Source organism: Ursus maritimus, unplaced genomic scaffold (genome assembly GCF_017311325.1).
Source record: "Ursus maritimus isolate PB19 unplaced genomic scaffold, ASM1731132v1 scaffold_16, whole genome shotgun sequence".
Classification (NCBI taxonomy): Eukaryota; Metazoa; Chordata; class Mammalia; order Carnivora; family Ursidae; genus Ursus; species Ursus maritimus.
Window position 1 is genome coordinate 62,187,525 of NW_024424008.1, and position 26,170 is coordinate 62,213,694.

Here is a 26,170-nt window from a genome sequence, read left to right on the forward strand (position 1 = left end):
GCTGTCTGGGATGGAGGAAAGGGGACCCTCGTGCACTGTTGGTGGGAATGCAAACTGGTGCAGCCGCTCAGGAAAAGAGCATAGAGGATCCTCAAGAAATGAAAGTCAAACACCGTCGGATCCATAAATTCCACTTGTAGGAATACAGGTGACTCTTGAACAACATGGGTGTTCAAAGCACCAACACTCCCATGCTCAGTTGAAGATCTGTAACTTTTGACTCCCCAGAAACATTACTGCCAACAGCCTACTATTGAGCTTATTCGTCCCATAAACAGCCGATGAACACGGATTTCATAGGTCATACCGTATTATACACTGTATTTACAATAAAGTCAGCTGGAGAAAAGAAAAGTTAGGAAGAAAATCCTGAGGAAAGCACACAGTACTGAAACAAATCTGCGAGTAAGTGGAGCTGCACAATTCAAACCTGTCTGTTCTAGGGTCAGCTGTATGTCCAGAGGTAACAGAAACACCAACGCAGAAGCTCCCTTCAGCCCCATGGCCCAGACATGGAAACTAACTGTCCATCAATACATGAGGGGATACAGAAGTTGTGTGAGATGTATCTGCGTGTGTATCACAACAGAATATTACTCGGCCAAAAATAAGAAAAAAAGAGAAATCCTACCATTTGGGACAACATGGATGGATCTTGAAGTCATGCGGCTAAGAGAAATCAGACAGATTACAATACTGGATGATCAAACTTCTCTGTGGAATCTAAACAGACGAAAAACCAAACTCGTAGGCAAAGCGAGCGGACTGCGCGTTAGTGGCACGGACTGGTCTGGGCCCTGGGTCCGTCCAGTTGGCACTACGCACACGCGACGCCCCAGCTGGCGGGCGGGTGGAAGCAGCGTCTCCGGAGCCGTAGCCCCGGGGCTGAACGTCAAGTGCCCGAGTCGCCCCCCACCCAGCAGCACGGCCGCGGTGCAGAGGCAGGCTCGGATCACACGCAGGCTCACGGCGCCGGCTTTCTCCGGGAGCGCGCTGGCCCGCGCTGACCTTTAGGAGCGGGCGCTCCTCCGCAGCGGCGGGGCGGGGAATCTGTGAGGGGCCCTCCTCGCCAGGTCGGCCGCCACCCGGTGCCCCTCACCTGGACGGCGAGCTCGGCGGAAGCCGGGACAGCGACAGCCAGGGCTCCAGGCCGCCCCCGGAGGAAACACGCCCGGAGTGGCAGGCAGCCCCGGGCGGCGGGTGCCCCGCGGCCTGCTCCACCGGCTCACTCTGGGCCGCAGATGACTAGGGGTTACCGGCAGCACCAGGGACAAGGCCGGCCCGGTCCACTGCCCCGCCACACCACCCAGCTCGGCAGGCGCGCAGCGCCGGCCCCGCCCACGTAGGGCCACGCCCCTGCCGGCGGCCAGCGCCGCGCTGCGTCATTTCCGGCCCGGGGCGGTCCGCATCCGGGTCAGAGCCAGCCTCTCGCTCCCCGAGTGTGTGAGTAGTGGAGGTGCCGCGCTGTCCGCGTTCTCTCTTCCCGGTGCGAGCTAGCCGCAGTGTCCGCCGGCGAGCAGTGCCCTCGGCCGCGAGCAGAGGAGGACGGGGCGGAGATCCGGCTGCGGGCTGCGGCCGGGCTGGGCCGCTGTGCCGCGGGCTGGCGGCTCTGCTCCTCCTCTTGCTGCTGTGTCTGGGAGCCGGCTGCCAGCACTGAGGCGTCTCCGGCAGACAGCGACCCCCTGCCCCGGCTCCCCTGGCCGCCCTGCCGGGGAGGGCGGAAGATGCCGGTGAAGAAGAAGAGAAAATCCCCTGGGGTGGCAGCGGCCGTGGCGGAGGACGGAGGCCTCAAAAAGTGTAAAATCTCCAGGTATCGCCTCCCCCCCCCTTCCGTCTCCCCTCCTTTGCTGGGCGCCCAGAGGAGCAGCAGGCGGGCCGGGGCTCCGGGGCTCGGGCTGGGGAGGCGAGCCCCCGCCGAGAAAGCCGGCTGCTGGGCGCAGGACTCCGCGAGGTTCTGCGTCCGCCTGCACCTCGTGCTCGGCGTGCGCGCCCCGGGAGGGGCTGCGGGAGTTGCCTCACCTTGGTCTCTGCGTGCCCGGGAGGGTGGGGAGACGGGACTGCGCACGGCAGCTGCGTCCTCGGCCCTTGCCCCTCGCCTCCTTCTCCCTGCATCCCCGCCCCAACTTTCGTCCAGACCTGCAAGTGAGTCCAGGTCCACAGAAGGGTCACTTCTAGAATCTCTTTGTAGCGTGCGAGGAAGGGTAATGTCGACCTGACAACTGCCAGGGCTAGGAAAGAAAGCTCCCTGTGCTGTAATTGGCCCCCAAATGGAGTCTTTGGAGGGGTCTCAGCCGGAAAATAACAGCAGTAAGCCCATTTTCTGGAAGGGTAGTGCCTCCACCTGCGCCAAGTCCCTACGTGCAGAGTTAGAAAGGCCCTGCCTGCGGTTTTGTTTTCTAGCATTCAAGATGCTGTTAGCTCTCGGTATAAATATTAATAAATTGGGACTTATTTTGCTCAGTATCCTCTTGGAGAAAAAGAAGATAGAGCAGAGCTGTAATTAGAGCTCTTTGATCCCACTGTAGCATGTCATGAGGGATCACAGCAACGTTGGGTGCTGCACAAAATCATTGCAATTTAGGTGCAAGAAGTGGCTCTTTTCTACATCTCGTTGGGTGTCTGACTGTATCACTGGTTGGCACTTGATGTAACAACTTCAGATGCTGCCATTAACCGAGGACTGTAGTCAGCGTTATAAACAGGTAATGACAGAGCTCCTTACAGAGAGAGCTGCTTCAAAAGCGAGGGAGCCAATTTACTTAGTCTGCATCTTCCCTTCTTGTTGACGGAATTTTTTACTTTATCACTAACGATATTTTGGGGCTATTATTGTGAAAGATGGTAAGGTTTTCTTATATCTCTTGGTAACTCAACACAAGAATGTGACAGCGCTGCTCCACCAGCTCATAAGTTTATTACTCTAACTTGTAGCCATCTTAAGTGCCTAACATATGAAAATTATTTAAATGAAGCACATTAACATAGCCAAGCAGTCAGTTATTAAAACTCAGGTGATACTTTGCTCTATCAACTTAAAATGTTAAATATGGTACCCTTATTTATGACATTACTCAGTAGCTAGAGTTGTACCTTTTCTAGGTCATTGTGATGGTGTAACTATCTGAGCTCCTTGAAGTTCATTAAATCCTAAAGGCCATTTGTGAACTTCCCAACCTTTAATGATTTTGTGGAAGAGGTAGGCTTTGGGATTAAATAGCTTTGGCCCAATTATTTGTACAATTATTATTTTCATATTTTCAGTTACTGTTATGTTTTTAATCCTGGAATTTAATTATACTGTTGGGTCCTAAATCATCTTCTATCTTTAAATATCTAAGTTTGGCAGATGATAAATAAACAACTGTTAATTATGATTTTTTAAAAAATATTAAGTATCAAAATATAGTTTGTAAGATTTTGTTTTCAAACATGCATATTATACACAAATATAATTTCCATACAAGTCAGCAGAACAATCGCTATAAATATTAATACTTTCCCAACTACTAGTCTTGTCTTGAGACCATTAGGTTGAACTTCCGTGTGGTCATTTGAAATCTGGGGAAATGATTTTAGTTGATATTTTTGGATTTTGATAGTGAGCAAAGTAGCATTTGGGTTTTGTTAGCAAGAAAATATGACGTATACACTACTGTTTCAAATTGCAAATACTAAACAACTCCAATTTTTTTCCTAAAACACCCGCTGTAAAAAAAAAAAGTTCTTTGTTTACTTTGAATTGAAGTAGTTCATATTGAACTTAGCTTTTCACTGAAAGTTGAGACTTGATAAAATTCTTAGGCATTTGTGTGTTTTCTAAGCTATTGCAGATCCCAACCCCCTGCTAGACTAATAAGTGGAGAGGAACATTTTTCAAGCAAGAAGTGCCTGGCTTGGTTTTATGAGTATGCAGGTAATGAAATTAATATAAGAAGATATCAGTCACATGCTTTAACAATTTTTTGGTTCATTCATTTAACAAATCATTTATTTCAGGCCTGCTTTGTGTTAGTGCTGTGTCCTGGGATCAGGGTCAAGACTGAGGATTATGGGTAGACTAAGCATTTGGTGCCATGTCAGGATGATATTTTCAGTACATATTTCGTGAGGGGGTGAAACTCATTTACTATTGATACAGTTTGTAAACAGATACATTATTGGTTTATGTCCATTAACTAAAGTAGACTTAATATTCTGGAAAACACAAAGTATGTAACAAAACATTTTATGCTCTATATAGTTCTTACTTTTCTTTTCCATATTCTATTGAAAATTTTCTGAACCCAAACTGACATTTTCTGAAACTTTGGGGAGGCATAGTAAAAGATTTAAGATTCAGATCTGTCATTACACAACACATGTGCCCCTTAATCGTTGCTGTTCAGCCCTCTTCATTTCTACTAGAAATGTGGTAATAAATCAGAAAGTAAGCAGACTGATACTAATACAGTGTGCTAAATGCTGTATTAGGAAGATGTCCTGTGAGAGCTCAGAGGAGGAACATGTCACCTAGCCTTGGCAGTGTCAGGGAAGGGCTTCTGGAAGGAGCTAACTGAAGCTAAATCCTAAGTGCTGGAAGCCCTGATCTGGGGTAGAGCTGTAGCCTGGGGGTGAAAGTCAGAGCCAGGGAGGAGAGGTCACTGTTAAGCACACATATGAAAAAGAATACTTGTTTCCCATTTGTTACTAATTTTTTCATACGCACGTACGAAAACATTTTTTTTTTCTCAGAATAGTTTTGGTCTTTTGGAATTAATGGTTTTATAGATTCTCCCTCCTCCTTTTATACTATCATTCTCAGCGTTTTGAGGTATAAGTTTAGGCTGACTGTATGGGAAGTAAGACTATTGATGGGGGACAGCAACTTCACTGTTGAACCAGCTGAGGGATCCCCAAAGTATAATTTAAAAATTGTTTTGTAACAGAACAGATTCTTTCTAGACCAGAAAAACTGCTATTACTGGCATCCCAAGACAATGTCTAACCCAAATTAAATGAAGGGAATTCATTTCTTACTGACCTCCATTTAAATGTTGACCCATTATTCAAAATGCCAGTTTTACTGGAATTCATGTTATAGAATCAAAAGGTCACTTATAAAGAGATAGTATAATTTAGTCCATTTTTTTTTTCTTTCGTGCTTATTTGTATTTCCTCTCCTTGGGACTTTCATGGGTAGCATAATATTCTATTTAGCTCAACATTTATTTCCTATACTAACATTTTTGTAGTAGCCAGCATAATTGCTGTCTTTATTTCAAAAATCATACTTAATTATATAATGTTTCCTTACAGTCATTCTGTTAACTAGGAAGTGTTATCCCTTTTTATAGATGAAAAAACTGAGGTTTAGGTTGAGTAATTCGCCCAAGATCATACAGTGACAAGAGCCCGGATTCAAAGTTTGGTCATTTTGATTGTAGAGCCTATGCTTTTAATTACTACTATCTTATAGTTTCTTTATTTAAGTACATACACAGCAACTAATTTTCCTTATACAAAAAAAATATTAGTAAATGTACTTGAGGGTAATTTACATTACGTCATTTATTGAATGATTCATTCAGTAAATATTTATTGAGCATTTGCTGTGTGTCAGGCACTGGTAAGCGCCAGGGATATCGTAGTGAACAAGTTAGACAAGATCCCTGCCCTCGAGGAACTTGCCTTCTAGTGGGGAAGACAGACAATAAATAGGTAAGTAGGCAAGACAATTATAGTGAGTGGAGCATTATAAAAGTAAAAATATGGCAAGGTGTAGGGATGGAAAGTAGAAAGTTTGGATGGACTGTCAAGTCGGGTGATTAGGGAAGGCCTCTCTAGACGTTACTTTGGGCAGAGACCTAACTGACAAGGAAAAACCAGTCATTTACCAAATGAACAGTCACTGTTCATTTGTAGTAGTCATTGTGACTACTGAGAATAATACATGTAAAGCACTTAGCGCAGCACCTGGAATGTAATCAGAACTCAGTAAATGTAAGCTCTTATTAACACAGCAATAGCATTACGGCATTAGATTTTCTCATTGTGGATTTTGACCGTTCTGTCCCAGGATTAACAGGATAGCTCCTGTGTAGCTCACGTTGAACGTGCTGTGTCATTCATGGAGCACAGTATTTTCCCTGAGCATCTGCGATGGCTGGCATGGTTTTAGATTCTGCAGATATCGCTGCGAACAGTTTATGGTTATGAAAAAAAGAAAATTGATTTTTTTTCTTTTAAAACATATTTTACCACTGATTCTGTTAATATGATACCGTAGGTGATGTGTGTTAAGCCTGATGGTTTTGCTCTTTCACAAGACCTCTCATCTTGAGCGATACGTACATTAGCAAGGACTCAGTAATACAGGGGTCCTATTACTGAACAAAAGTGTGGAATGTGAAAAGGCACTTTTAAAATCTTACAAAGAACTGAAAAAACAGGATAGAATTGCTAACTTATATTAAAGTTCTACCAGCTGGTAGAGTGAACTAAATCATTCGCATAGCTTCTTAGATTGAATGGAAACTTCTTTTTGCCTGAAAGAGTTAAAGTCAGCTGCAGAGTAGATATATTGGAAGAGTATATTTCAATAAGTAGAACTAACATTATGCAGTCCGGGAAAAGAACATTGGTATTGACCTTGTTTTAGAGTTAGATTTGTAATTACTTGCCTTGCTTTGGGAAGCTCACTTAACATTTACAGAAAGGTCTTGTGTATGTCTTGTATATCTCCCTGTAACAAAATTTAGCTTGATTCTCATCAAATGTTAACCACTAACTAGTCCTGCAGTTTCTAGGGAGGCTGTATTTTGTGATAGTAACTGATAGTTCTCGACACAACTCTTCAGCTCTCTCTTTTGATTACTAATGATGGCAGCTTTGAGGGCAAGTCAGTTTTCTTTTTCGTAGGAAAAATTTATAATACATTTTTTGTCATGGCTTGAAGAAAAACTTTGTTTTCTTCCATTAAATTTTTTATCTAATTTTTACTTTCAACCAAACCACATATAGGGATACATATTCAGTTATATTTTAAACAGCTTTATTGTATATGCTTTTAAAATTACATAATTAACACGTTCTCGTAAAAAAATCCTCCAAATATATATTAGGAAGTGAAAGTATCCTGTAATTACCACCCCTCTCACCTTTAACACCTCACTGCATAAATAACTGCAGTACTTATTTAAACCAGAAAATTAAATAAGGGTTTTGGTTTCAGACCATGTTTTAATGTCCTCTTAGCAGCCTGGATCTCATCTGAAGCAGCAAGAATATATTGGCCCACGTGCTAGATGGCTCTACTCTTCTGTGAAGAGAAAACCGTAGGGCGTTGGCTTCATTTTGTATTTGTGAACTAATGATGATGGTGCACAATGACACCACCATCGAGTAGCCATGGTCTAGTCCATGATTAATAAAGCTGCAGGATTTTTATAAGTCCTTACGAAAGGAAAACAAGGGGGTTTTTTTGGCCATACATAGTCGGAAATTTTTTTTCTTGGTGATGAGAACTTTTAAGATCTACTCTCAGCAACCTTCAATATTGTATTAACTGTAGTCATGATGCTGTACATTACATCTCAGAACTTACATACTTTAGAACTAGAGGTTTGTACCTTTTGTGTGTGTCCCCCCCCCCCCCCCCCCGACCAATCCCTGCCTCTGCCAGCCATCAATCTGTTCTCTGTATTTATGAGTTTGGGGTTTTTTTGCTTGTTTGTTTGTAGATTCCACATATAAGTTACATCATATGTTATCCGTCCCTCTCCGACTTACTTCACTTCACATAATGCTTTCTGGGTCCATCCATGTTGTAACAGATTTGTGGTAATCTTAGAGAGTTACAAAAGAGACCTGGCAATGATGTAATTACTATCTTTTCGAATCTGATAACATAAAGAAATAGGAAAATTGATGTATTGATTTATATTTAGTGCTACTAAGGGAGAAAAATAAGAAACAAATTAAGTATCATTAATTCTTGGACAAGTGGTAGATATAAGCTAATTGAGGGATTAAACTTTTGTTTCTATATTAAGGTGGCATAATTAATGCTTTGCTGTCTATTTTAGAGCCAAGATGATAAGGGAAGTAGTAATTTTCCTAAGTTATTGTTTTCAAAATATGTGTATCTTTTTAAAGTATTAAATTTTAATTGGTTGTATTTCAAAAGGGTAATAAATGACCTTATGTTTTAGTAAGAAAACAGGTATTCTCTGATTACTGTCTTGAATTGTGTTCTGGTCCTACACATTCTAGTAAAATTTATGCTTCTTTACATTTACGCATTGCCAAAAATTTTCTTCAGGGAAGGCTGTCAGTAAATGTTTTTTTTTAATGGATAGGTTCAAGTTACTGTACAAATGACTGATACTAATGCCACTTCATCTTTTTCCCTTACTTTCATTTTGTAAAGTGTTTAAAGATTATTTCAGAAATTTTACATTTTAAATCATGTAGCAAATATTTATATTTTATCAAAAATCTGTCAAAATTCAAATTTTGTTATTTACAAAAAATGTTACGGTGTATTCATAGATGCGTTTAGTACAATGGCTTATGTTTTATGTTGGTATTAAATTATAACAATAAAATATGTAAATTATTTTTGTCTTTGAAGGTCCTGATGAAGTTGTAGGGCCAGAAGGAATGGAAAAATTTTGTGAAGACATTGGTGTTGAACCTGAAAATGTATGTTTTATTTCTAAGTAGAATGGAATACAAATGGGGTATAGCATATTTATAAATTTCTAAAATTTGGGACACTTTAATCTTATATGAGGATTTTGTTTCTTCATGTTTAATACTGTAGATTGTCATTTTTGTATTTTTAATCAATTTTAGTTGGGCACGTGTTCTCTTTCTTGGTACAAATATCATTTGTAATAGAGTGAGAGAGAGTCTACCTTCAGAAACTGTTAGAACTTTTTACTTTTAAAAAATTGGCCCATCTAAATTTCTTTGGAGTTAATAATTCCAGAGGTTGTACTCTTTTAATAGTTGAAGGATGGAAATAGTTGTATAAAAATGCTCTCCGTGATAAATATAGACATGATTATCTCTGTGCTGACTTTTCCCCTATCCTTTATGTTCTGTTCTTTCCAGATTATTATGTTAGTTTTAGCGTGGAAATTGGAGGCTGAAAGCATGGGATTTTTTACCAAGGAAGAATGGTTAAAGGGGATGACTTCATTACAGTAAGACATTTTTTTAAAAAACAAATTTGATGGCCTATTTGAAGATCTTAATTGATATTTTGTGCTTCATAATTTTTAGGAGTAAGGTTTTACCTTAAAGTAATCAAATTGGTTTGATCTGTATCAATCAGTTAGAGATTGACAAAATTTATATTGTGGTCTTGACAAAATGAAAGTTACCCCATTTTTCATATTCTCTGAGAACCTCAGTACAGTCTAATTAAAATCACTGGCTCTTGGTGGGTGTATTGGAGGTCTGTGATCAGAGTTATTTACACACAGATTGTTTGAGCGATAAGGGATTTCCTTCTCTGAATATAGAGTTCTGCTTGGAAGGAGTTGGTTCTTGGGGCAGTCTAAGCAGTCCTAAGCAATTTTATGCTTGATTTTGAAAACATATTTGAAGATAGAGTTACATAGCAGTTCTATTATTTCTTTTTTGCCAAATTAATCTTACAAAGAAGAAAAGTAGAAAGGTTGTGAGGCTCCCTTGCAGCCCCTAGCCACGTTCCAGTTACACTCTCAGATGCTGCCTTCCAGCTCTTTCTTGAGGTTTCAGAATTGTTTCTGTATAAAAATGATGTGATTTTGACTTTCCAGAGTAAAGTGTGCTTAGTTTCAGAATCAGTAATTATGTGTTATTTTTAAATTATGCCATGTTCCTAATGTTCATGCAGGATGTTACTAATTACTAACATTCTAAAATAGAGGAAGCATTAATTTATAATACTTTTGAGCCAAAAACTGGGGGTTAATTAGCCATGTGGTTTCCTGTTGTGGTTATGCTTTTATTGACACATTTAACTATTCTTTACTACTTGTTTGCATGTCCTTAAATATCAGAATACCTGTCATTTTTTTTAAGTGTATCTGTTCAAAAGGAACTTGAATTTTTATATTTGAATTTTCAGCATGTAATACTTTGTAATTATCCTTTTTAACCAGCATTAACATGTAGATATTTCTTACTTATTTAGGTAAAAAACTTTGCTTATATGAGCCAAACCATAATTTCTAGAATAGAACGTAAAATCAACCCTGTCATTTCAATTACTTATAGGTGAGATAAGGAGTCAGACTCAGAGAGGTGAACAAAACGTTTGCCAAGGTTTATGTAGCTATTTAGTGGCTCAGCTAGGACCTAGAATTTAAATTTCCAGATTACCAGTCTAGCATACTATACTTCCTGTTGCATTATCTGTCTGCATATATGTTAGCATTCTTCATAAAATAAAGGGCCATTATTAACGTCTTGAATCGTACTATTTACAACCAGGCTTGAATTCTGTTATTCATGTAGGTGTCATAACATACTAAATTAAAATGATGTTGACTCTGAAATTCTTTGGAAATATCCAACCTTCAATTAACTTTTTGGAGAAAGATAAAATACACAGACAAGTATACAAAGAATATAAACTAGTTTTCATATAGTTTTTTCTGTTTTATTGAAATTTATATGAGTTGTAACGTGGCTTATTGATTGTAAGACATTTTATTTGGCACTATAAATGCTTTTTGTAATGCTTCTGCCGAATTTTTGTATATTGCTTTTTTGAATATCCCAGCTAACAAGTGTTTGTGTATTTTTAAACCAAAAAGTTTCTCATTATTTGTTTTTGCATAACTTGACATAATATAAAGAGCCTTTGTATTGTATAACAGAAATGTGTAAACACAAAGCAGTTCTAATAATTAGAATAATTAGCATATGGCTTTGGGTACAAGAACAGAAATTGACTTAACCCTTGAACATATTTTTTATTAGCACATCTTTTCTATAGGAAGTTCACAAGCTACACAACATAAAAGCAGTTATTGAACACTTAAAATTGACCCCGAAGTTTCTGTTTCACTCGTTTACTATCCCCTGCCCCTCTGCTTTACTCTATGCTGTAAAACCTTGCTGCTCAAATTAGGCGAGCACTCTTGACTGGGAAAATAGTGGTTTTTTCCCCCACAGTCTAGATTGCTATGTGAAGTACAAAGTATCTCTTATCAGTTAGCTAAGTCGGACTACTCCCTGAGTTTTCTTGTAAAAAACTTGCAAAGACTGCAGTAGTTTAGAATTTAAAGGAGGAGAGATGAAAGCATGTATAGAAGTCTTAATTTTTGATTTTGTAGTTGCCTGGTATACTTGGTTTTGTTTAATACATATAGTCATAAAATGTAAAACTTCACAGACTCCATTCCCTTCTTAGATTTTTCATATCTCTAGGATTTGATTTAACCTGGGCATAGTTATTTGATGGTCCCTGAATTGTCTTAATGTAGTTCTCATTTATTTCAGATTAATTCATTTTAACCCTTAGAAAACTTTAGTGGGGCTCTGCTAAGGAGTAGAAACAGCCTGGTAGTTAAAACATATAGACAATGCTCAAGAAAAGTAGACTGTCACAACCGTGATTAATTAAGATCTGTGGTTGTGTAGAATACTTCCGTACACTCATTTATTTTAAGGCTATTTCTTCATACAAACTTTTTGTATATGATCTGCTTTTCTGTTTTGTGCGGAAGAATTTGTGGGGGTGAGTTTGTGTATAATTAGACTAGAATGGCCATTTTGTAGGTTTCAGAGGATGCGGTTGCCACATCCTTTCTAGGGATTTTACTCTCGTTTCCATCGTTGTTCAGTAACTGCCAGGTTGCCCCTCAGATGGGATTTGATCTGTAGACACGTACAGTGAACACCTGTGCTCTGCTGGATGCCGTGCCGCTTACCTGTGGCCACGGTGAGGCAGAAGGCTGGCTCTGCCCTCTGCTGACCATGCTGAGAGGGTGGGCAGTGCCCTGTGATGCTGTCACCTGACCCCCAGGTGGAACGTGAGGGGCGCTCGAGTGTGGAAGCACAGCTGCTAATGAGATTCATTGAGGCTGAGTGGACAGGAAAATCTGTAGATGTGGATCGTTTGAACTGGGCCTTGAAGCATGATGAGGATTTTGATGCTTAAGGATATAGGAAATGTTACTTCTGAAGAGAAATATGAGCAGAGCCTTGGGAGAGGAAAACGTGTGTGTGAAGGAAGTGGTCTGGTTGGTTCTAATCCAAAGGTACATAAGGAAAATTGACAGACTAGGTTTGAATTCCAGATAGTGGGGATAATAGCTACATTATGGAGAGCCTAGGCTAACATGTGGACAGAGCTTAAATCCTATGTTCCAGGCAGTAAAAACTATCAGATAGCAGACACTTTGCGAGAGAGCAGTTATTCTAATGTCTGATGGTCGTAGACTCTTGGGAGAGCCTTATGAAAACTGCAGACCTCATCCCCATTACAACGCACCTGCGCTGCTAAGCACAACACATTCCATGCGGATCTTCCTCTTCCTTGCATCCGTGGATGCGGGATTCCAAGGGTGCTCAGTGGCTGGAGTGGAGAACTTTTCTCGCGTGTGCTAGCTGACGGTGGGTGGTATTGGAGCAAGGGTGGAATACCATGTTGGTGGAGAAAACAGTCAGCATGGAGCTCTGAAAAGACTGTACTTGATTATGATCATGAGAAGATGAGGTAGGAGGATAGGACCTGCCCAGACTGGCAGCAGGTACGCTGCCTGTGGCTACGTTACAGGTTGTACACCCTCCGCTGTCTGTAGTGAGCCCCGGACCATGAAGATTGAAGGCAGTGAGCTGGCTTGACTGGATTTAGGTGAGAGAGGAATGGGGAGCATTTATCCGACTTTTTGGTGGGGATGGAAGAGTGAGGTGGACAGGGTGCTGTGGTGTGTGTGCTGTGTGACTGTCATTCATTTAGCATTTGCGGCCCAACTACTAATTGCCATTAGCATTCTTCCCCTCTGCTCTCCCTGACAATTTCAAATGCCCCTCTCCACATCTCCAAGTATCCCCAGGAATGTACCATTTTGTTTTGGTCAGTAGACCTTATTAGGAGAAAGTTCTAGATGCAGAACTTGGTAGGTAAGATTCTTCTGTTGTATATCAGCATGTCACAGCATATTTATTGGGACTTCTCTAATTAAGGAAGAGAATCTCACGTAGATCTAATACATAAATGGTTATTTCTTCTCATTTTCGAGGTCTTTAAAGAAGCAGAAATTTAAAAGCCTCCCTTGCTAATCAAATATTTAGCAATACTTGGGAAATTAATGTGCAGGTCCTAATGTTGGAATTTAAACTCGTTTCTACTCTAACCACGGTGGCCTTGGGGAATGGTACCCTATGGTGCCAGTGTCCCTAAAGTCTGTGGGGTTTTATTTGATTGTGTACTAGTGAAGTATGCATTTCTTTTTACTTCAATGGAAATGTCCTTTCTAAACTTGCCAAGTTATGAGCTATGGGCATTATAACCTCTGAGTCTGTTTGGGCTAGGTTAACTGTAAGAGTTGTAGTGTTAGTGATTGCTTGGGTATGCTCACCGGGTTTGCTGGGTCCCTTCACAGTCTTTATGATATGGGTACTAAACGTGGAAGTTTGTTCTCTTGTGTCTTCCACTCTTCTTTTCGTTGTTCTGTTTGATTCTCTCTCTGCTCGGGATTGAGGTAGACCATCAGGAATGGTCTGCGGTAGTTTGGACAGAGGCAGCAGGGTGCAGGTGACTTTTAAGCCATTTGCCTCAGAAGGAGCATCTCAGGCTAAGAGCTGTTGTAATCACGTAAGTCGGGTGTTCTTCTGTAACCTCACGGTTGTCGGTCACTGCTCCTGACGTGTTATGAGGAGCCACGTAGTTGCAGTGGCAGAAGTCGGAATTACAGCTGGTCTCTCTGACTGGAAACTTGGTTCTTCACCTTCTGTCTTCAGCTTATTGAGATCATACCCTAAATAATATCGTTGCTCTGTGTACCTGTGGAATGTAAAAATATTCGGAAAAGATTGTGATTTCTTGGATTCTTACCAACTTGGTAACTTGTAAGTCACCACTTACACACTTTATGATTTTATCGGAACTACAGTTTCCCACTAACCTTTCCCCAGGTAGGGATTTTGAAACTTTTTGTAATTAAATACATACGTACTTTGTGGCTTCTTTTTGGTATTCATACTTCTGTTTAACAAATAATTTTGGAATGCTTCTATATGCCAGGCCCTGAAGAATGATTTCAAACTCTGGTGGCAGTGAGAGGAGGAACCTGTGAACGTAGGGAAGCATCCTCTATCGTATTTGCCTTCCTGAGTCTCAAGTGTATTAAGATTCTGAATGAGATTTTGTGTGAAAATGTGAATCACATCACTAAAATATATATGAAAAGCACTTCCTCAGAAAGCTACAAAGGTTTGAAAGATGAGGCCTCTACTTAAGATAGGTATACAAGGAAGGTAGTGCTCCTTAAAATGTAGCACCCCGGAACATTGTCACCTGATCACTCTGGGGATGCTGAGGACATCCAGATTTTCAAACAACATTGCAGGAGCATGTGTAATCTAAGAATTAGTTTCTTTTGTACATCCCTCTCGTAGAAGTTAACTAAATTTTCAGTGCCATTAAAGCTTTATTTTTCACATAATGAAGAATTTTTGTGCTGATAAAAGCCACTTAATGAAATAGTAAGTAATACACTTTTAATAAATAGTAAGAATACGCTTTTCTTGTTTTCTGCATGAAATATATCATACACTCATTCATACATAGGAACTAGGCCCCAGACAAATTGGACAATTAACTTATCCAAATTTCGATTTCTTTTTCTGGCCATATGACAGACTAAATGTGCAAAGAAACCATTTATCATGTAAAACACTTAAATGCTGGATAAAATATAAAAGCATGTTTTAAAAAGCATGCCTGTACTTGACTGTAAATCAAGCAAGATAATTAGAGACCAGAAATGACAAGAGCTGGTGATACCTTAGGGATCTGTAGAGCTGGCATTTACCTTAAGGTTACCTACCTATTCTTAGTCACCTAGGCTCTGGCCATTAACCTGTGGTGCATATTGCAAATGGGAGACAAAATTGCAAGGCCTGAGTAGGGAGGGAATCAGAACTCTCATATGAAGTCACTGATATCACACCTACCCAGTAGATAGAGATGTGATTGCCTGGGCTTGCGTCTACATCCAGAGAAGGGCTTATCCCCGAGAGAATTCTTATCAAAAATTCTTCATCGTGCAGATGAAAGCTGGAATTCATTATTTGTATGACAAGCCAAAAATCTATTTTACAAATGTCCCAGGTAAGTAGTAGTCTTGTATGTATAGTGGAAGTGATTCTTCTGTATAAGAATACATTTTAAGCAGAAGCCTCAATTTCTGCAGAAGAAGATTCAGTTTTCATTAATTAACAATCAAAAAGCACTTAGCATATTGAGAAACAGATCTTAAACTTAAGAATCACAACTCTTTAAGGCTAGTATTTTGTAATTTCAGCATAAAATGAATACATTAAATATATTTAAAGAAAAAAGAATGGTGTCAAATGATCAGATTTCATATGTGTAATTATATCTCCATAAGTGAAAAATACTCAAGATTTAATACTCAATGGATGAGTTACAAAGAGGTGGATGTAGATAATGTAGGAATCGGTGACTTGTAATATCTGAGGAAAATAGGAAAGAGGCTAAGGGACATAGTGGATAAATTTTTTTTCACTGTGAGTTTTCTGTGTGTTTTAGATAGAAGTCCTTCATTGAATATGTGGTCTGCAGATATTTTCTCCCACTCTGTAGCTTGTGTTTTCATCCTCTTACAAGGATTTGGACAGAGCAGAAGTTTTTAATTTTGACGAAGTTCAGTTGATCAGTTTTTCCTTTTATGAATTGTGCTTTTGGTGTCAAATCCAAGAATTCTTTTCCTAAGTCCTGAGAATTTTATCATATGTTTTTTTCTGGAAGGGTTTATATTTTTATATTTTACTTTTAAATCAGTGATGCATTTTGAGTTCATTTTTTAAAAGATAGGGGTTTTGGTTTGTTCTTTGCCTACAGAACTCCACTTGCTCCACATTTCCATTTGTTGAGAAAGGTCTTTCCTCTCTTAAATGGCTCTTGCACCTTTGTCCTGTATCAGTTGGACGTACTTGTGTGTGGGTCTGTCTCTGGGGTCTCTGCTCTCTTGATCTGTGTCTTAACCTTTGGGCAGCACCACACAGCCTAGATGACAGCTGCTATGCACTAAGTCTGGAATCACGTGACTGACTGATTCCCCCCCCCCCCGGCTTTTTTTTTTTTAAAGATTTTATTTATTTGTTTAAGAGAGAGAGAGCACACAAGCAGAGGGAGGGTCAGACAGAGAGAGGGAGAGAGAGAATCTCAGTCAGACTCCCCACTGAGTGCAGAGCTCAACGTTAGGCTTGATCCCAGGACCCTGAGATGATTGATCTTTTTTCAAAATTGTTTTAGCTCTTCCAATTCCTTTGCTTTTCCCAAAATTTGAGAATGATCTTCCTTTTACCTACAAAAAAATCTTACTGTGAGTTTGGTTAAACTGCATAATGAATATGGGGAGAATTGACATCTGTACTATTTGGGTCTTCGAGTACATGCAAGAGAGAGATGTCTCTTTTTGGTGTTTAATTTCTTTCATCATTTGTGTATAGTTTTCAGCATACAAATTCTGTATGTTTTGTTAGAATTACATGTAAATGTTTCAGTTTTTATTTTCAGCCACTCTAAATAGCATTGTATTTTTAATTCCAGCATCCATATACTCATTACTAATACAATTGATTTTTGTGTGGTTGTCTTGCATCCTGTGACCGTGCAGAACTCACTCTAAGTTTTTGTGCATGTGTGTCTTCCTTGGGTTGTCTACATCGTCATGTCATATGATTATAACATAAAATAGGGAAATGGGGACCGTTTTATTTCCTTTCCAGTCTTGGATGTCTTTTATTTCTTTTCCTTGACTTATTGCATTGGCTGGAACTTCTACCACGGTGCTGAATAAGCCTGGTGAGAGTGCCATCCCTTCCTGCCTCGCCATCTCGGGACTGCATTCAGTCTCTTACTATAAAGTACGTCAGCTATAGGTTGTTGCTCTTTATCAGGCTGAGGGAGTTCTCCTCTTCATGTTTTCTTGTGATTTTCACATGAATGCGCATGAACTATTTTAAATGCTTTTTCTGCATTAAATTGTCTAATCACGTAGCTTTTCTTTTTTTTGACTGTTAATGTTGTGATTACATTGATTGGTTTTTGAATATTGAGTCAGTTTACTTACCTAGAGTGAATCCCACTTGGTTATGGTGTGTAATTGTTTTTATATACTGCTGAATTCTTTTCGTTAGTATTTTGTTAGGGATTTATGAGAGATACTGGTCTGTTATTTTCTTTTACTTATTTATTTCTTGGGGCATAATTGACATAACATTGTTTCGGGTGTATAACATAATGTATTCAATATTTGCGTGTTTTGGGAAATGATCACCACAGTAAGTCTAGTTTAACATCCATCATCATATACAGTTAAAATTTTTTTCTTGTGATTTTTTTTCTTTTTTTTATACTGCCTTTAATTGGTTTTGATGTCAAGGTGAATCTGGCTTTATTAAAGGAATTGGAGAGTTTTTCCTTACATTTTATTTTTTGGAAGGTATAGTATAGAATTGGTCTTTAGAGATTGATAGCGTTTTCCAGTGAAATCTACATTAGCTGGTATTAATAAAGCTACCCCTCCTTTCTTTTGGCTAATGTTTCCATGATGTGTCACTTTTCATTCTCTTACTTTCAATTTGTCCCTGTTATATTTGAAATCTGTTTCTTCTAGATAGCATATCATTGGGTCATTTTGGTTTTGTGGGTCTTTTTGATCCACTCTTTCAATCTGTCTTTTAATTGGTACATTTAGACCATTTACATTTGATATAATTATTGAGACATTAAGGTTTAAGTATGCCCTGTATTTTACAGTTCAAAAATTTCCATTTGGTTCTTTTTTATGTTACATTTCTTTTCTTAGACTTTGTTTCTTTGCTGAGACTTGCTATCTTTTCATTTGTTTTACTTCGTCTATAATTGCTTATTGAAGCAGTTTCATAATAGCTGCTTTAAAATCCGCATCAAATCATTTTAAACATTTCTTGTCATTTCAGTATTTGCACATATTGGCTCTTTTTACATTCTGCCTGACATCTTGGTTGTTGCTATGACAAGTGCTTTTTTTATTGGAACCTGAAAATACTGTTATGAAACTCCGGATCTTATTTAAACCTTCTATTTTAGCTACCTTTCTCTAACCAGCACCTCCGCGGGAGGAGGGCATTCCTCATTGCTGTTGGCAGGCGTGAGAGGTCCACACCCCCCGAGGTGGCCACTGACACTACCCTGGGGCACTGCTCCTTACGGCCTGCTGGAGTGGAAGTTCATGCTCTTCTGTGGTTTCCACTGATAGTGCGGGAGGTGAAAGGGAGGGCCTTCCCACGTCCTGCTGAGGGTGGACGGTTGAGGTCCTCATCCAGTCTTTGCTGATGGAGGTGGGCGTGGAGCCAGTTTTTTCTGTGGTGGTTGAATAGAGAAGAGTGTTTTTTCTAAAAGTTTTTTTTCTTGCTCGGCTGCTTGAGTTTTGCAGGAGGGAGAGCAGGTTCTTGTTGGTTTTTTCGTTTTTGTCATTGGCATTCTGGTCTCTGACTGCTTCATCTCCAGGTCTGGGGTAGACAAGGCAAAAGAAAACCCAGGAAACTCACCACTGTGTTCTTCCTCAGAGTCTTTCAGATTCTTCCTTATGTTTGTTTTTTAGCTAATGTACAGGGCTTTTAGTTGAATTAGCAGGAGACATAGGGAAAAAATACATTTACTTCATCTTCCTGAAAGCAAAAGTTATTTGTTTAATAAAAAAAAAGCGAGCCTTCTGTCCCCTTCCATCCCACACTAGTTAAGTGTCACTTTTCCTCTGCTTCCTTTTAGAACCAAATTTTCTGGCAGCATTTGTCTATACAGTTGACCCCTGAACAATGGGGGAATTTTTATTGAGACCTGGACATTTTGCGTATTATGTTATAAAACTTTGGATCTTATGTAAATATTCTGTTTTAGCTAGCTGTCTCCAACACCACCTTTCAGTCTTCTTTTAAAACTGGTGAGACTCTTACCCTTCCAGTTCTCTGAAACCATCTTGTTGAGCCAATTTACAAGTGGATTATCAGCAGTAATGTCCATCAGAACTATGGCTGAAGCTAAAATTGTACTTAGAGAACATCTGTAGCCTTAATTGTTATATTAAAAGAGAAAGAAACCTTCAATCCAAATGAACTAATCTAATTTTTTATAATAATTTTTTATTATATTATATTAGTCACCATACAGTACACCCCTAGTTTCTGATATAAAGTTCCATGATTCATTACTTATGTATAACACCTAGTGCACCATGCAATACGTGCCCTGCTTAATACCCATCACCGGCCTATCCTGTTCCCCCACCCCCTCCCCTCTGAAGCCCGCAGTTTGTTTCCCAGAGTCCATAGTCTCTCATGGTTCATTCCCCCTTCTGTTCACCCCCCCTTCATTCTTCCCTTCCTTCTCTTACTGATCTTCCTACTTCTTATGTTCCATAAATGAGTGAAACCATATGATAATTGTCCTTCTCTGCTTGACTTCTTTCGCTTAGCATAATCTCCTCCAGTCCCATCCATGTTGCAGCAAATGTTGAGAAATCGTTCTTTTTGATGGCTGAGTAATACTCCATTGTATGTATGGACCACATCTTCTTAATCCATTCATCTGTTGAAGGGAATCTCGGCTCCTTCCACAATTGAGCTATTGTGGACCATGCTGCTATGAACATTGGGGTGCATATGGCCCTTCTCTTCACTACATCTGTATCTTTGGGGTAAATCTAATTTAAGAAGTTAGAGAAAGGATCAACCTGAAGAAAAAGAGATATAAAGATGTTCAGACATTAGTAAAAGAGAAAGCAAAGCTGCAATTGACAAAATTAGGGAATTCTGGCAAGATTAAGAAAAACAAAAAAGCAAAAATAAATAGTAATGCATATTAGGAAATGTTACAAATTTAATCATCTTTAAATAAAATTATATGTGAAATAAATTATCAAAAAACGATGTCAGTGATCTGTTGATTCAAAAAGAAGCAGAAAATCTGAATGATCCTATAACCATTAAAAATGGTGATTGAGTAGTTAAAAATTCCTTCCCTCGTGAAAAGACCCAGGTGGTTTTTCAGCTGATTTTGGACAAATGCTAATTCTAGTATTCAGTAAACTTTTTCAGAAAACAGAAAAAAAGGGTAATAATTGTCATTTAGTTTTTCTGAGGCTTACGCTATGAGCTTGTTATCAAAATTAGTAAAGAATATGAAAGAATGAAATTGACAAGCTTGTCTCTTAAAAAAATCTAGCAATGTATGAAACAGGTAACATTTCCTAGTTTGGCTTTATTCCAGGAATGCAAGGTTTGATCAATGTTAGACATGCATCCAAAATATTTACATCTTAATAAAATTAGGAGTCACGTGTCACATTTTTGACTTAGAATAGTGAGGGTCTTCATTAAATCTGAGAATGCTAGATGTCTGCTCCATGATGAGTACTGAAACTCAGTTTGGGTGGGAGACTGTGGGTCACAGGAGATGGCACCCTGATTTAATGCAGGGGAGGCCGATGATCTGTCAGTGGTGGCACAATGTGAGTTCTGTGTCGGGCAGTGATATTTTATGAAACTGTTGGAGGGAGCACCTTTCGGGTAGAGTGGAGGCAGTACCATGTGCCAGAGCATAGCTGTGACCCTTGGGAAGGGTCGGTGAGCTACGGCTAGAGCCCGACAGGAGGTGAGAGCGTCGTGCACCGTTGGCAAAGCGTCGTCCATTGCTTTTCGCTGAGCTGCCCAGTGAGTCAGGACGCCAGTGGAGATCTGTGAGGGTTCTGTTTGCCCTTTTAGGTTTCATGTCTGATCCTTAGAAATAACATGGGTAACTTGTTTGCACTCTTCTGCATATCTACCTTATTTGAGGTCAGGTGCTGCCACTATTTACCTTGATTGTTGTCACTAACAATGTAGCAATCTGAGTTTATGACAGAAGCACTAATATAGTGTGTTCATTTTCTCTGTGTTATATCCCAGACTTCTAAACCACTCATGGCTAATCTCCACCAAGCTGGTACCTGAGAACTTTCCAGTGAAATACGTGACAGAGGCCTGATTCATGACCCTCGTTCTGCCATCTTTTTAACCTCACACGTGATGAGGTTAAAGCACATTTTAATATACCTCTTCTTAAGAGATATTTGTGATTTTACTAGAGTTTTTGATTGAGTTGTATTTTTTTAAAGGAAAGTCATTGAACTGAACTTTCACTCATTGCCAGGTTTTCTCTTTTTTCTTTTTCTTTTTTTAAATTCCATTGGTACATAGAAGGCAACAAGTTTGTTAGTAACTCTACATTTGTGAATCAGAATTTTAAACCTAGGTTAATTTCATAAATGCACTCACTTTTCTCTTAATACATTTTCTTCTGACCCCCTAAAGATGCTTTTATTTAATTTTCTGGATTATATAATGTATATGGCTTTTTTAATTTAAGGTGTGACTGCACAGAAAAGTTACAGAACAAATTTGACTTTTTGCGCTCACAGTTGAATGATATTTCTTCGTTTAAGAATATCTACAGATATGCCTTTGATTTTGCAAGGGTAGGTGGAATTTCCATGTTTTGTAATTTTAACATTTTTCTAATCTTGAAACCACACTCAGGAGAATTTTTCCTTATGTTTTAGGATAAAGATCAGAGAAGCCTTGATATCGATACCGCTAAGTCTATGCTAGCTCTTCTGCTTGGAAGGACATGGCCATTGTTTTCAGTATTTTACCAGTACCTGGAGGTATGTATGTTCTTATTAAGGTTTGAAAATATTAATCTGGTTAATATTAAATTTTAATATTGATTTTAAAGTTTAATCTGATCGAAAATATACCTTTGAGGAAAAACAAATAGATTTTTAAATATTGTGCTTTAAAAAAAATCTGCTTAAGTAATAAAGTTTCTGTTAAAGTGTATACATATATATTGTTATTTATAGACACAAGTTCATGTTCATTAATACTTTCTGTACATGAGATACTTGGATTCCAGCCCTGCATCTCTCCCATAAAAAAAGTAACCTTCAAGAAATACATTTTAGCAAAGAGGTTCTTCATGCAGAATTCGTTTCTTGGGCTCTTGGCAGAAGAGAGTTGATGCTCGTATACAGATGTCGAGCTTCTGAATCAGGTTTCTTTAATACAAGATCTTAGGCTGAGATCTGCATAACGGAACTGGTTGTAGTGATAATAAAACTTTACTTTTCACTTAGGTTCAGTCTAGATAATTAGAATTAAAATATTTTATGTCCACAAATATGAGAATGGCTATAATCCTATATTTCAGCGTGCTGAGTTAAGAATGTATGCTGAATTCATGGAGAAAATATTCTTTTAGAAGGTTTAACATAGCACCCACCGCTCGCAGTCGTTCTGAGATACTGCTTTCTTTGGTTTTCTGTTTTTGTGCCTTCTCAGTTTTAGGCTTTTTTAGTATGGCTCTCACCATTTCTTCAGGATAGATGACTTTTCTTTTTGCTTTGAAAATGATTTCTCGTAAAGCTGATTATCATAGCAAATTCCTCGGAGTAATTTTGTTTAAAGCTTCTCATAAAAAGCAATGATAGGGGGACGCCTGGGTGGCTTCGTCTGTAAAGCATCTGCCTTCGGCTCACGTCATGACCCCGGAGCCCCGTATCGGGCTCCCTGCTCAGTGGGGGGCATGCTTCTCCCTCTCCCTCTGCCCCTGCTTGTGTCTTGTCTCTCTCTCTCTGACAAATAAATAAATAAAATCTTTAAAAAAGAAAGAAAGAAAAGCAACGATATGGAGAGGACTTAAATGAGTAGGTTTTGTGTACACTCAAATCTTTAAGTCTAGTAAAGTGGGTGTAATGAAAGCTAGTAAAGTAGATGTTTTTGATGGATGTTACCAATCTTCCTCCTATTACTAGTTTTGGGCAAAAATAAATAGAACTGAATGTTAAAATATTCACCTGTAAAGGGAGCTGAGAGAACTAAATATTTTCAGTGCTTGTTATGTGGAGGGTGTTCAACCTACAGTGTTTCTTTAAATTTTTATAACACTGTTTTGATTTCTTTTATCCCTCTTCAGCAAATGAAGAAATGGTCTTGGTTGTTAAATAATGCTCCCAGGGTCACCCAAGTACGTGGAGGAGTGGAGTTTGAACCCACGCCAGTGCGCTCTGCACTGCCTCCAACAATGCCAACTTCAAAATATGGCTGAACATTAAACGTCAGTGAAGAAGTGGTGTTCTGGGAGGCAGCATGAAGGGACGCAGTGTGTGCGGGATGGGTTGTCGATCCTGAGCGCAGGGGTGGTTCCACAGGTGTATACATAGGTAGACATCGAGTTTTACCTCACTCTTAGTGTCTTCGATGCTCCTGTTACTTCTCTAAAATGAAGGAAAGATAAAGGAAAACGTAACTGGGATAATGTTAACATGTAAATGTCCCTGAGACTTTCCTTAGAAGCACAGCTAATTTAAAGAGGAAGAAATGTTTTAAGAAAGACCAAATCACAAAAAAATGTTATAACTAGATTTACCGAAGTCAAGTCCTAATAAATAATGCTTGTATTCAAAATATTTATATCATTTTCTACAGCAATCAAAGTATCGTGTTATGAACAAAGATCAGTGGTACAACGTGTTAGAGTTCAGCAGAACTGTCCATGCCGATCTTAGTAACTATGATGAAGACGGTGCTTGTAAGTATGCTACAGTGTTTTCCTATGAAAATAAAATTCTTAAAAGTCTCAGATAAGAATGTACTTTCGTGTAGCATTGCCATAAAGGATTTAAACTTCCCGGCAGGAACTTTCACTATTGAATCAGGTGGAAAGTGTGGGGGCGGCAGGTGCAGAATGTAGACCAAGAGCTTAGATTGAACGGATATTATGAAATCCATGCTGCAGGGGCACCTGGGAAGCTCAGTGAGTGGAGCACCTGACTCCTGATTTCAGCTCAGGTCATGATCTTGGGGTCATGGGATCAAGCCCCCACGTTGGGCTTCATGTTCAGCAGGGAGTCTGCTTGAGATTCTCTCTCCTTCTGTCCCTCCCCCTGCTCACATGCTCACTTACACATGTGCTCTCTCTCACTCTAAAATAAATAAAATCTCTTAAAAATATATATATAATCTTTCAGTCACTTCAGTTATCAGTCAGTATTCTTCAGTGGAAAGGGCAGAATGCCTTAAAACAGATCTTTGAAGTAATGATAAGTTAGGTAAGCCACATCCTCTAAAATGGTAAAAGGTTTTCAGTTTCCACCACCAGTTTGGTTACATGCGTTATTATATACATGTACGTGGTTACATGGTAAGATACATTCCTATAAATGTCAGTTGAACTGTGGACTTATTTAAAAAAGGAGTAACTTTATTTCCCCCTATATATATATTGTGACCTCTCCCTACAGAATGGTATAACATTTAACAGTCTTTTTAGAAGCAATACGTTGCAGCAGTAAGCCAGAAGCCTAAGGACTATATGTGGCCTGCAGATGTGTATTATTTGTGTGTGTTTTGAGTCAACCTTTAAATTAAGAGTTTTTGCATAAAAAGAAAGCTTCTAGATTTGTTCGAAAAATAAGAAAATATGACAAAATTGTACCTGGAATTAGTGACTGAAGCCGAGTAGTAGCTCCCGTTGGACTCACTTCCCGCTTTGCTGGCCTGCAGTTTATGCCAACAGCTAGCTTGCTTTTCAGCTGCTGTTTATTATCGAGCTTGCCTGCTGCTTGTCTTAGAGTAAAGAGGTATGTCTATGAAATCAAGAGAAAAAGACCACCAGAACGTGTGTGCTTTAAGAAAAAGAGAGCAAGCACATTCGTTTCTGGAGTGAGTTTTCCTCTATTTAAAAAGAGAGAACAGTGAGCTCATTTAAACTGCCTACCTGGCCTCTGTCAGGAAATGAGTTTGGACCCCCCACTTTATACTAATGCCTTTTATAGAACAGTTCTCAGGTTGGGTATTGATTAGGCACCTGCTGCGTGTTTAGACTCATACTAGGTCCTGTTACCGGCCACCCTTTCAACAAGCTTACACACTTCTTGGTGAGGGAACCTGGAAATACTGCATTAAACATTTTGCATATTCCTTAATAATTAAATAACAGAATGCTGTGAACATGTAGAAAAAAGGAGTGGTTAGTCTTGACTTGGTTATTGGAGAGTTCTTTGAACACTTGAACCTTGTGAATGAACTTGCAGCAAATATCCATTGTGGGAAGTCCCTTCTGTCCAAAAAGAAAAGGCTAGGGAAGCAAGTACCAGTGAGTCCAGCAGCAGGACGGGGAGCAAAACCTCTGTGACCCCAGAGGGCCCGTCCTCAGCACTGGCACAGAGCTCATGGACAGTGTGTTCTGTAGTTGGAGGGATGAGTTCACTGAATCCTAACAAAAATTGCTTCTTTATTTCTAGGGCCTGTTCTTCTTGATGAATTTGTTGAGTGGCAAAAAATCCGTCAAACATCATAGCAAGAACTAATGTGAAGAAAATGCAAACCTTTTGGCGCCCACGTGTATACAGGCTGAAGAGACGACGAAAAAATCCAAAGGGTGCATTTTCATTCATATGAAAGACTTCTCATAGTACTTTGTTTTCCTTTTTTTTAAAGGAAGTTTTCTTGTTACATGTGATGGGCATTGAGCCACACCTCTTCTGAGACTGAATATTGAAACTTTTGTTTTGAGTTATGTTTATAACATTTATTTCAGAACAATAAAGATTCAGATTTGTGACAAAGGCCTTAAAGTGAAGATGTCCCTTGAGTGTCAGAGTGGTATTTATTTTTGTACATTTTAATTCTTGAATTTTAAAGGATGTTTCTCGCCATGGATTTGGAATTTTAAAGATTTTAAACAGTATTTGGCAACATAGTCCACTGATGGTATGGCTCATTATAACCATCTGTGAACAATTAGCAAGAATATTGGCCTTGGCTTCTGGGATAATGATGTTCTGATACAACTAATAAAAAACATTTCTGGATATTGGGAGTTCTCTGGCTCTCAGCTCGGGTTTCTGTGAAACCA

At 39.2% G+C, this 26,170-nt stretch overlaps 1 protein-coding gene across 4 annotated transcripts; it reads left to right on the forward strand.

Annotated features, from left to right (window-relative positions):
• Positions 1-1,443: 1,443 nt before the first annotated feature.
• Positions 1,444-25,883, forward strand: DCUN1D5 (defective in cullin neddylation 1 domain containing 5). Of its 4 annotated transcripts, XM_040631282.1 has the most exons (8): positions 1,444-1,810; positions 3,822-3,913; positions 8,612-8,682; positions 9,097-9,188; positions 21,620-21,728; positions 21,813-21,917; positions 23,740-23,842; positions 25,557-25,883. In XM_040631282.1, exons 1-8 carry the CDS (start codon positions 1,725-1,727, stop codon positions 25,610-25,612), a joined length of 714 nt encoding a protein of 237 aa, XP_040487216.1. In that variant the 5' UTR covers positions 1,444-1,724; the 3' UTR covers positions 25,613-25,883. The 4 variants fall into 4 exon arrangements, with proteins under 4 accessions (XP_040487216.1, XP_040487217.1, XP_040487218.1 ...); XM_040631283.1 differs by lacking the exon at positions 3,822-3,913; XM_040631284.1 differs by lacking the exons at positions 3,822-3,913; positions 9,097-9,188 and having other exon boundaries at positions 1,750-1,810.
• The last annotated feature ends 287 nt before the right edge of the window (positions 25,884-26,170 follow it).

Excerpts from the sequence above, each read along its gene's own strand:
- DCUN1D5 (XM_040631282.1), top strand. The coding sequence starts at position 1,725 with ATGCCGGTGAAGAAGAAGAGAAAATCCCCTGGGGTGGCAGCGGCCGTG. Across the intron at positions 3,914-8,611 it reads TTGGTTTTATGAGTATGCAG|GTCCTGATGAAGTTGTAGGG; the intron begins GTAATGAAATTA and ends TTGTCTTTGAAG. Across the intron at positions 23,843-25,556 it reads CTATGATGAAGACGGTGCTT|GGCCTGTTCTTCTTGATGAA; the intron begins GTAAGTATGCTA and ends CTTTATTTCTAG.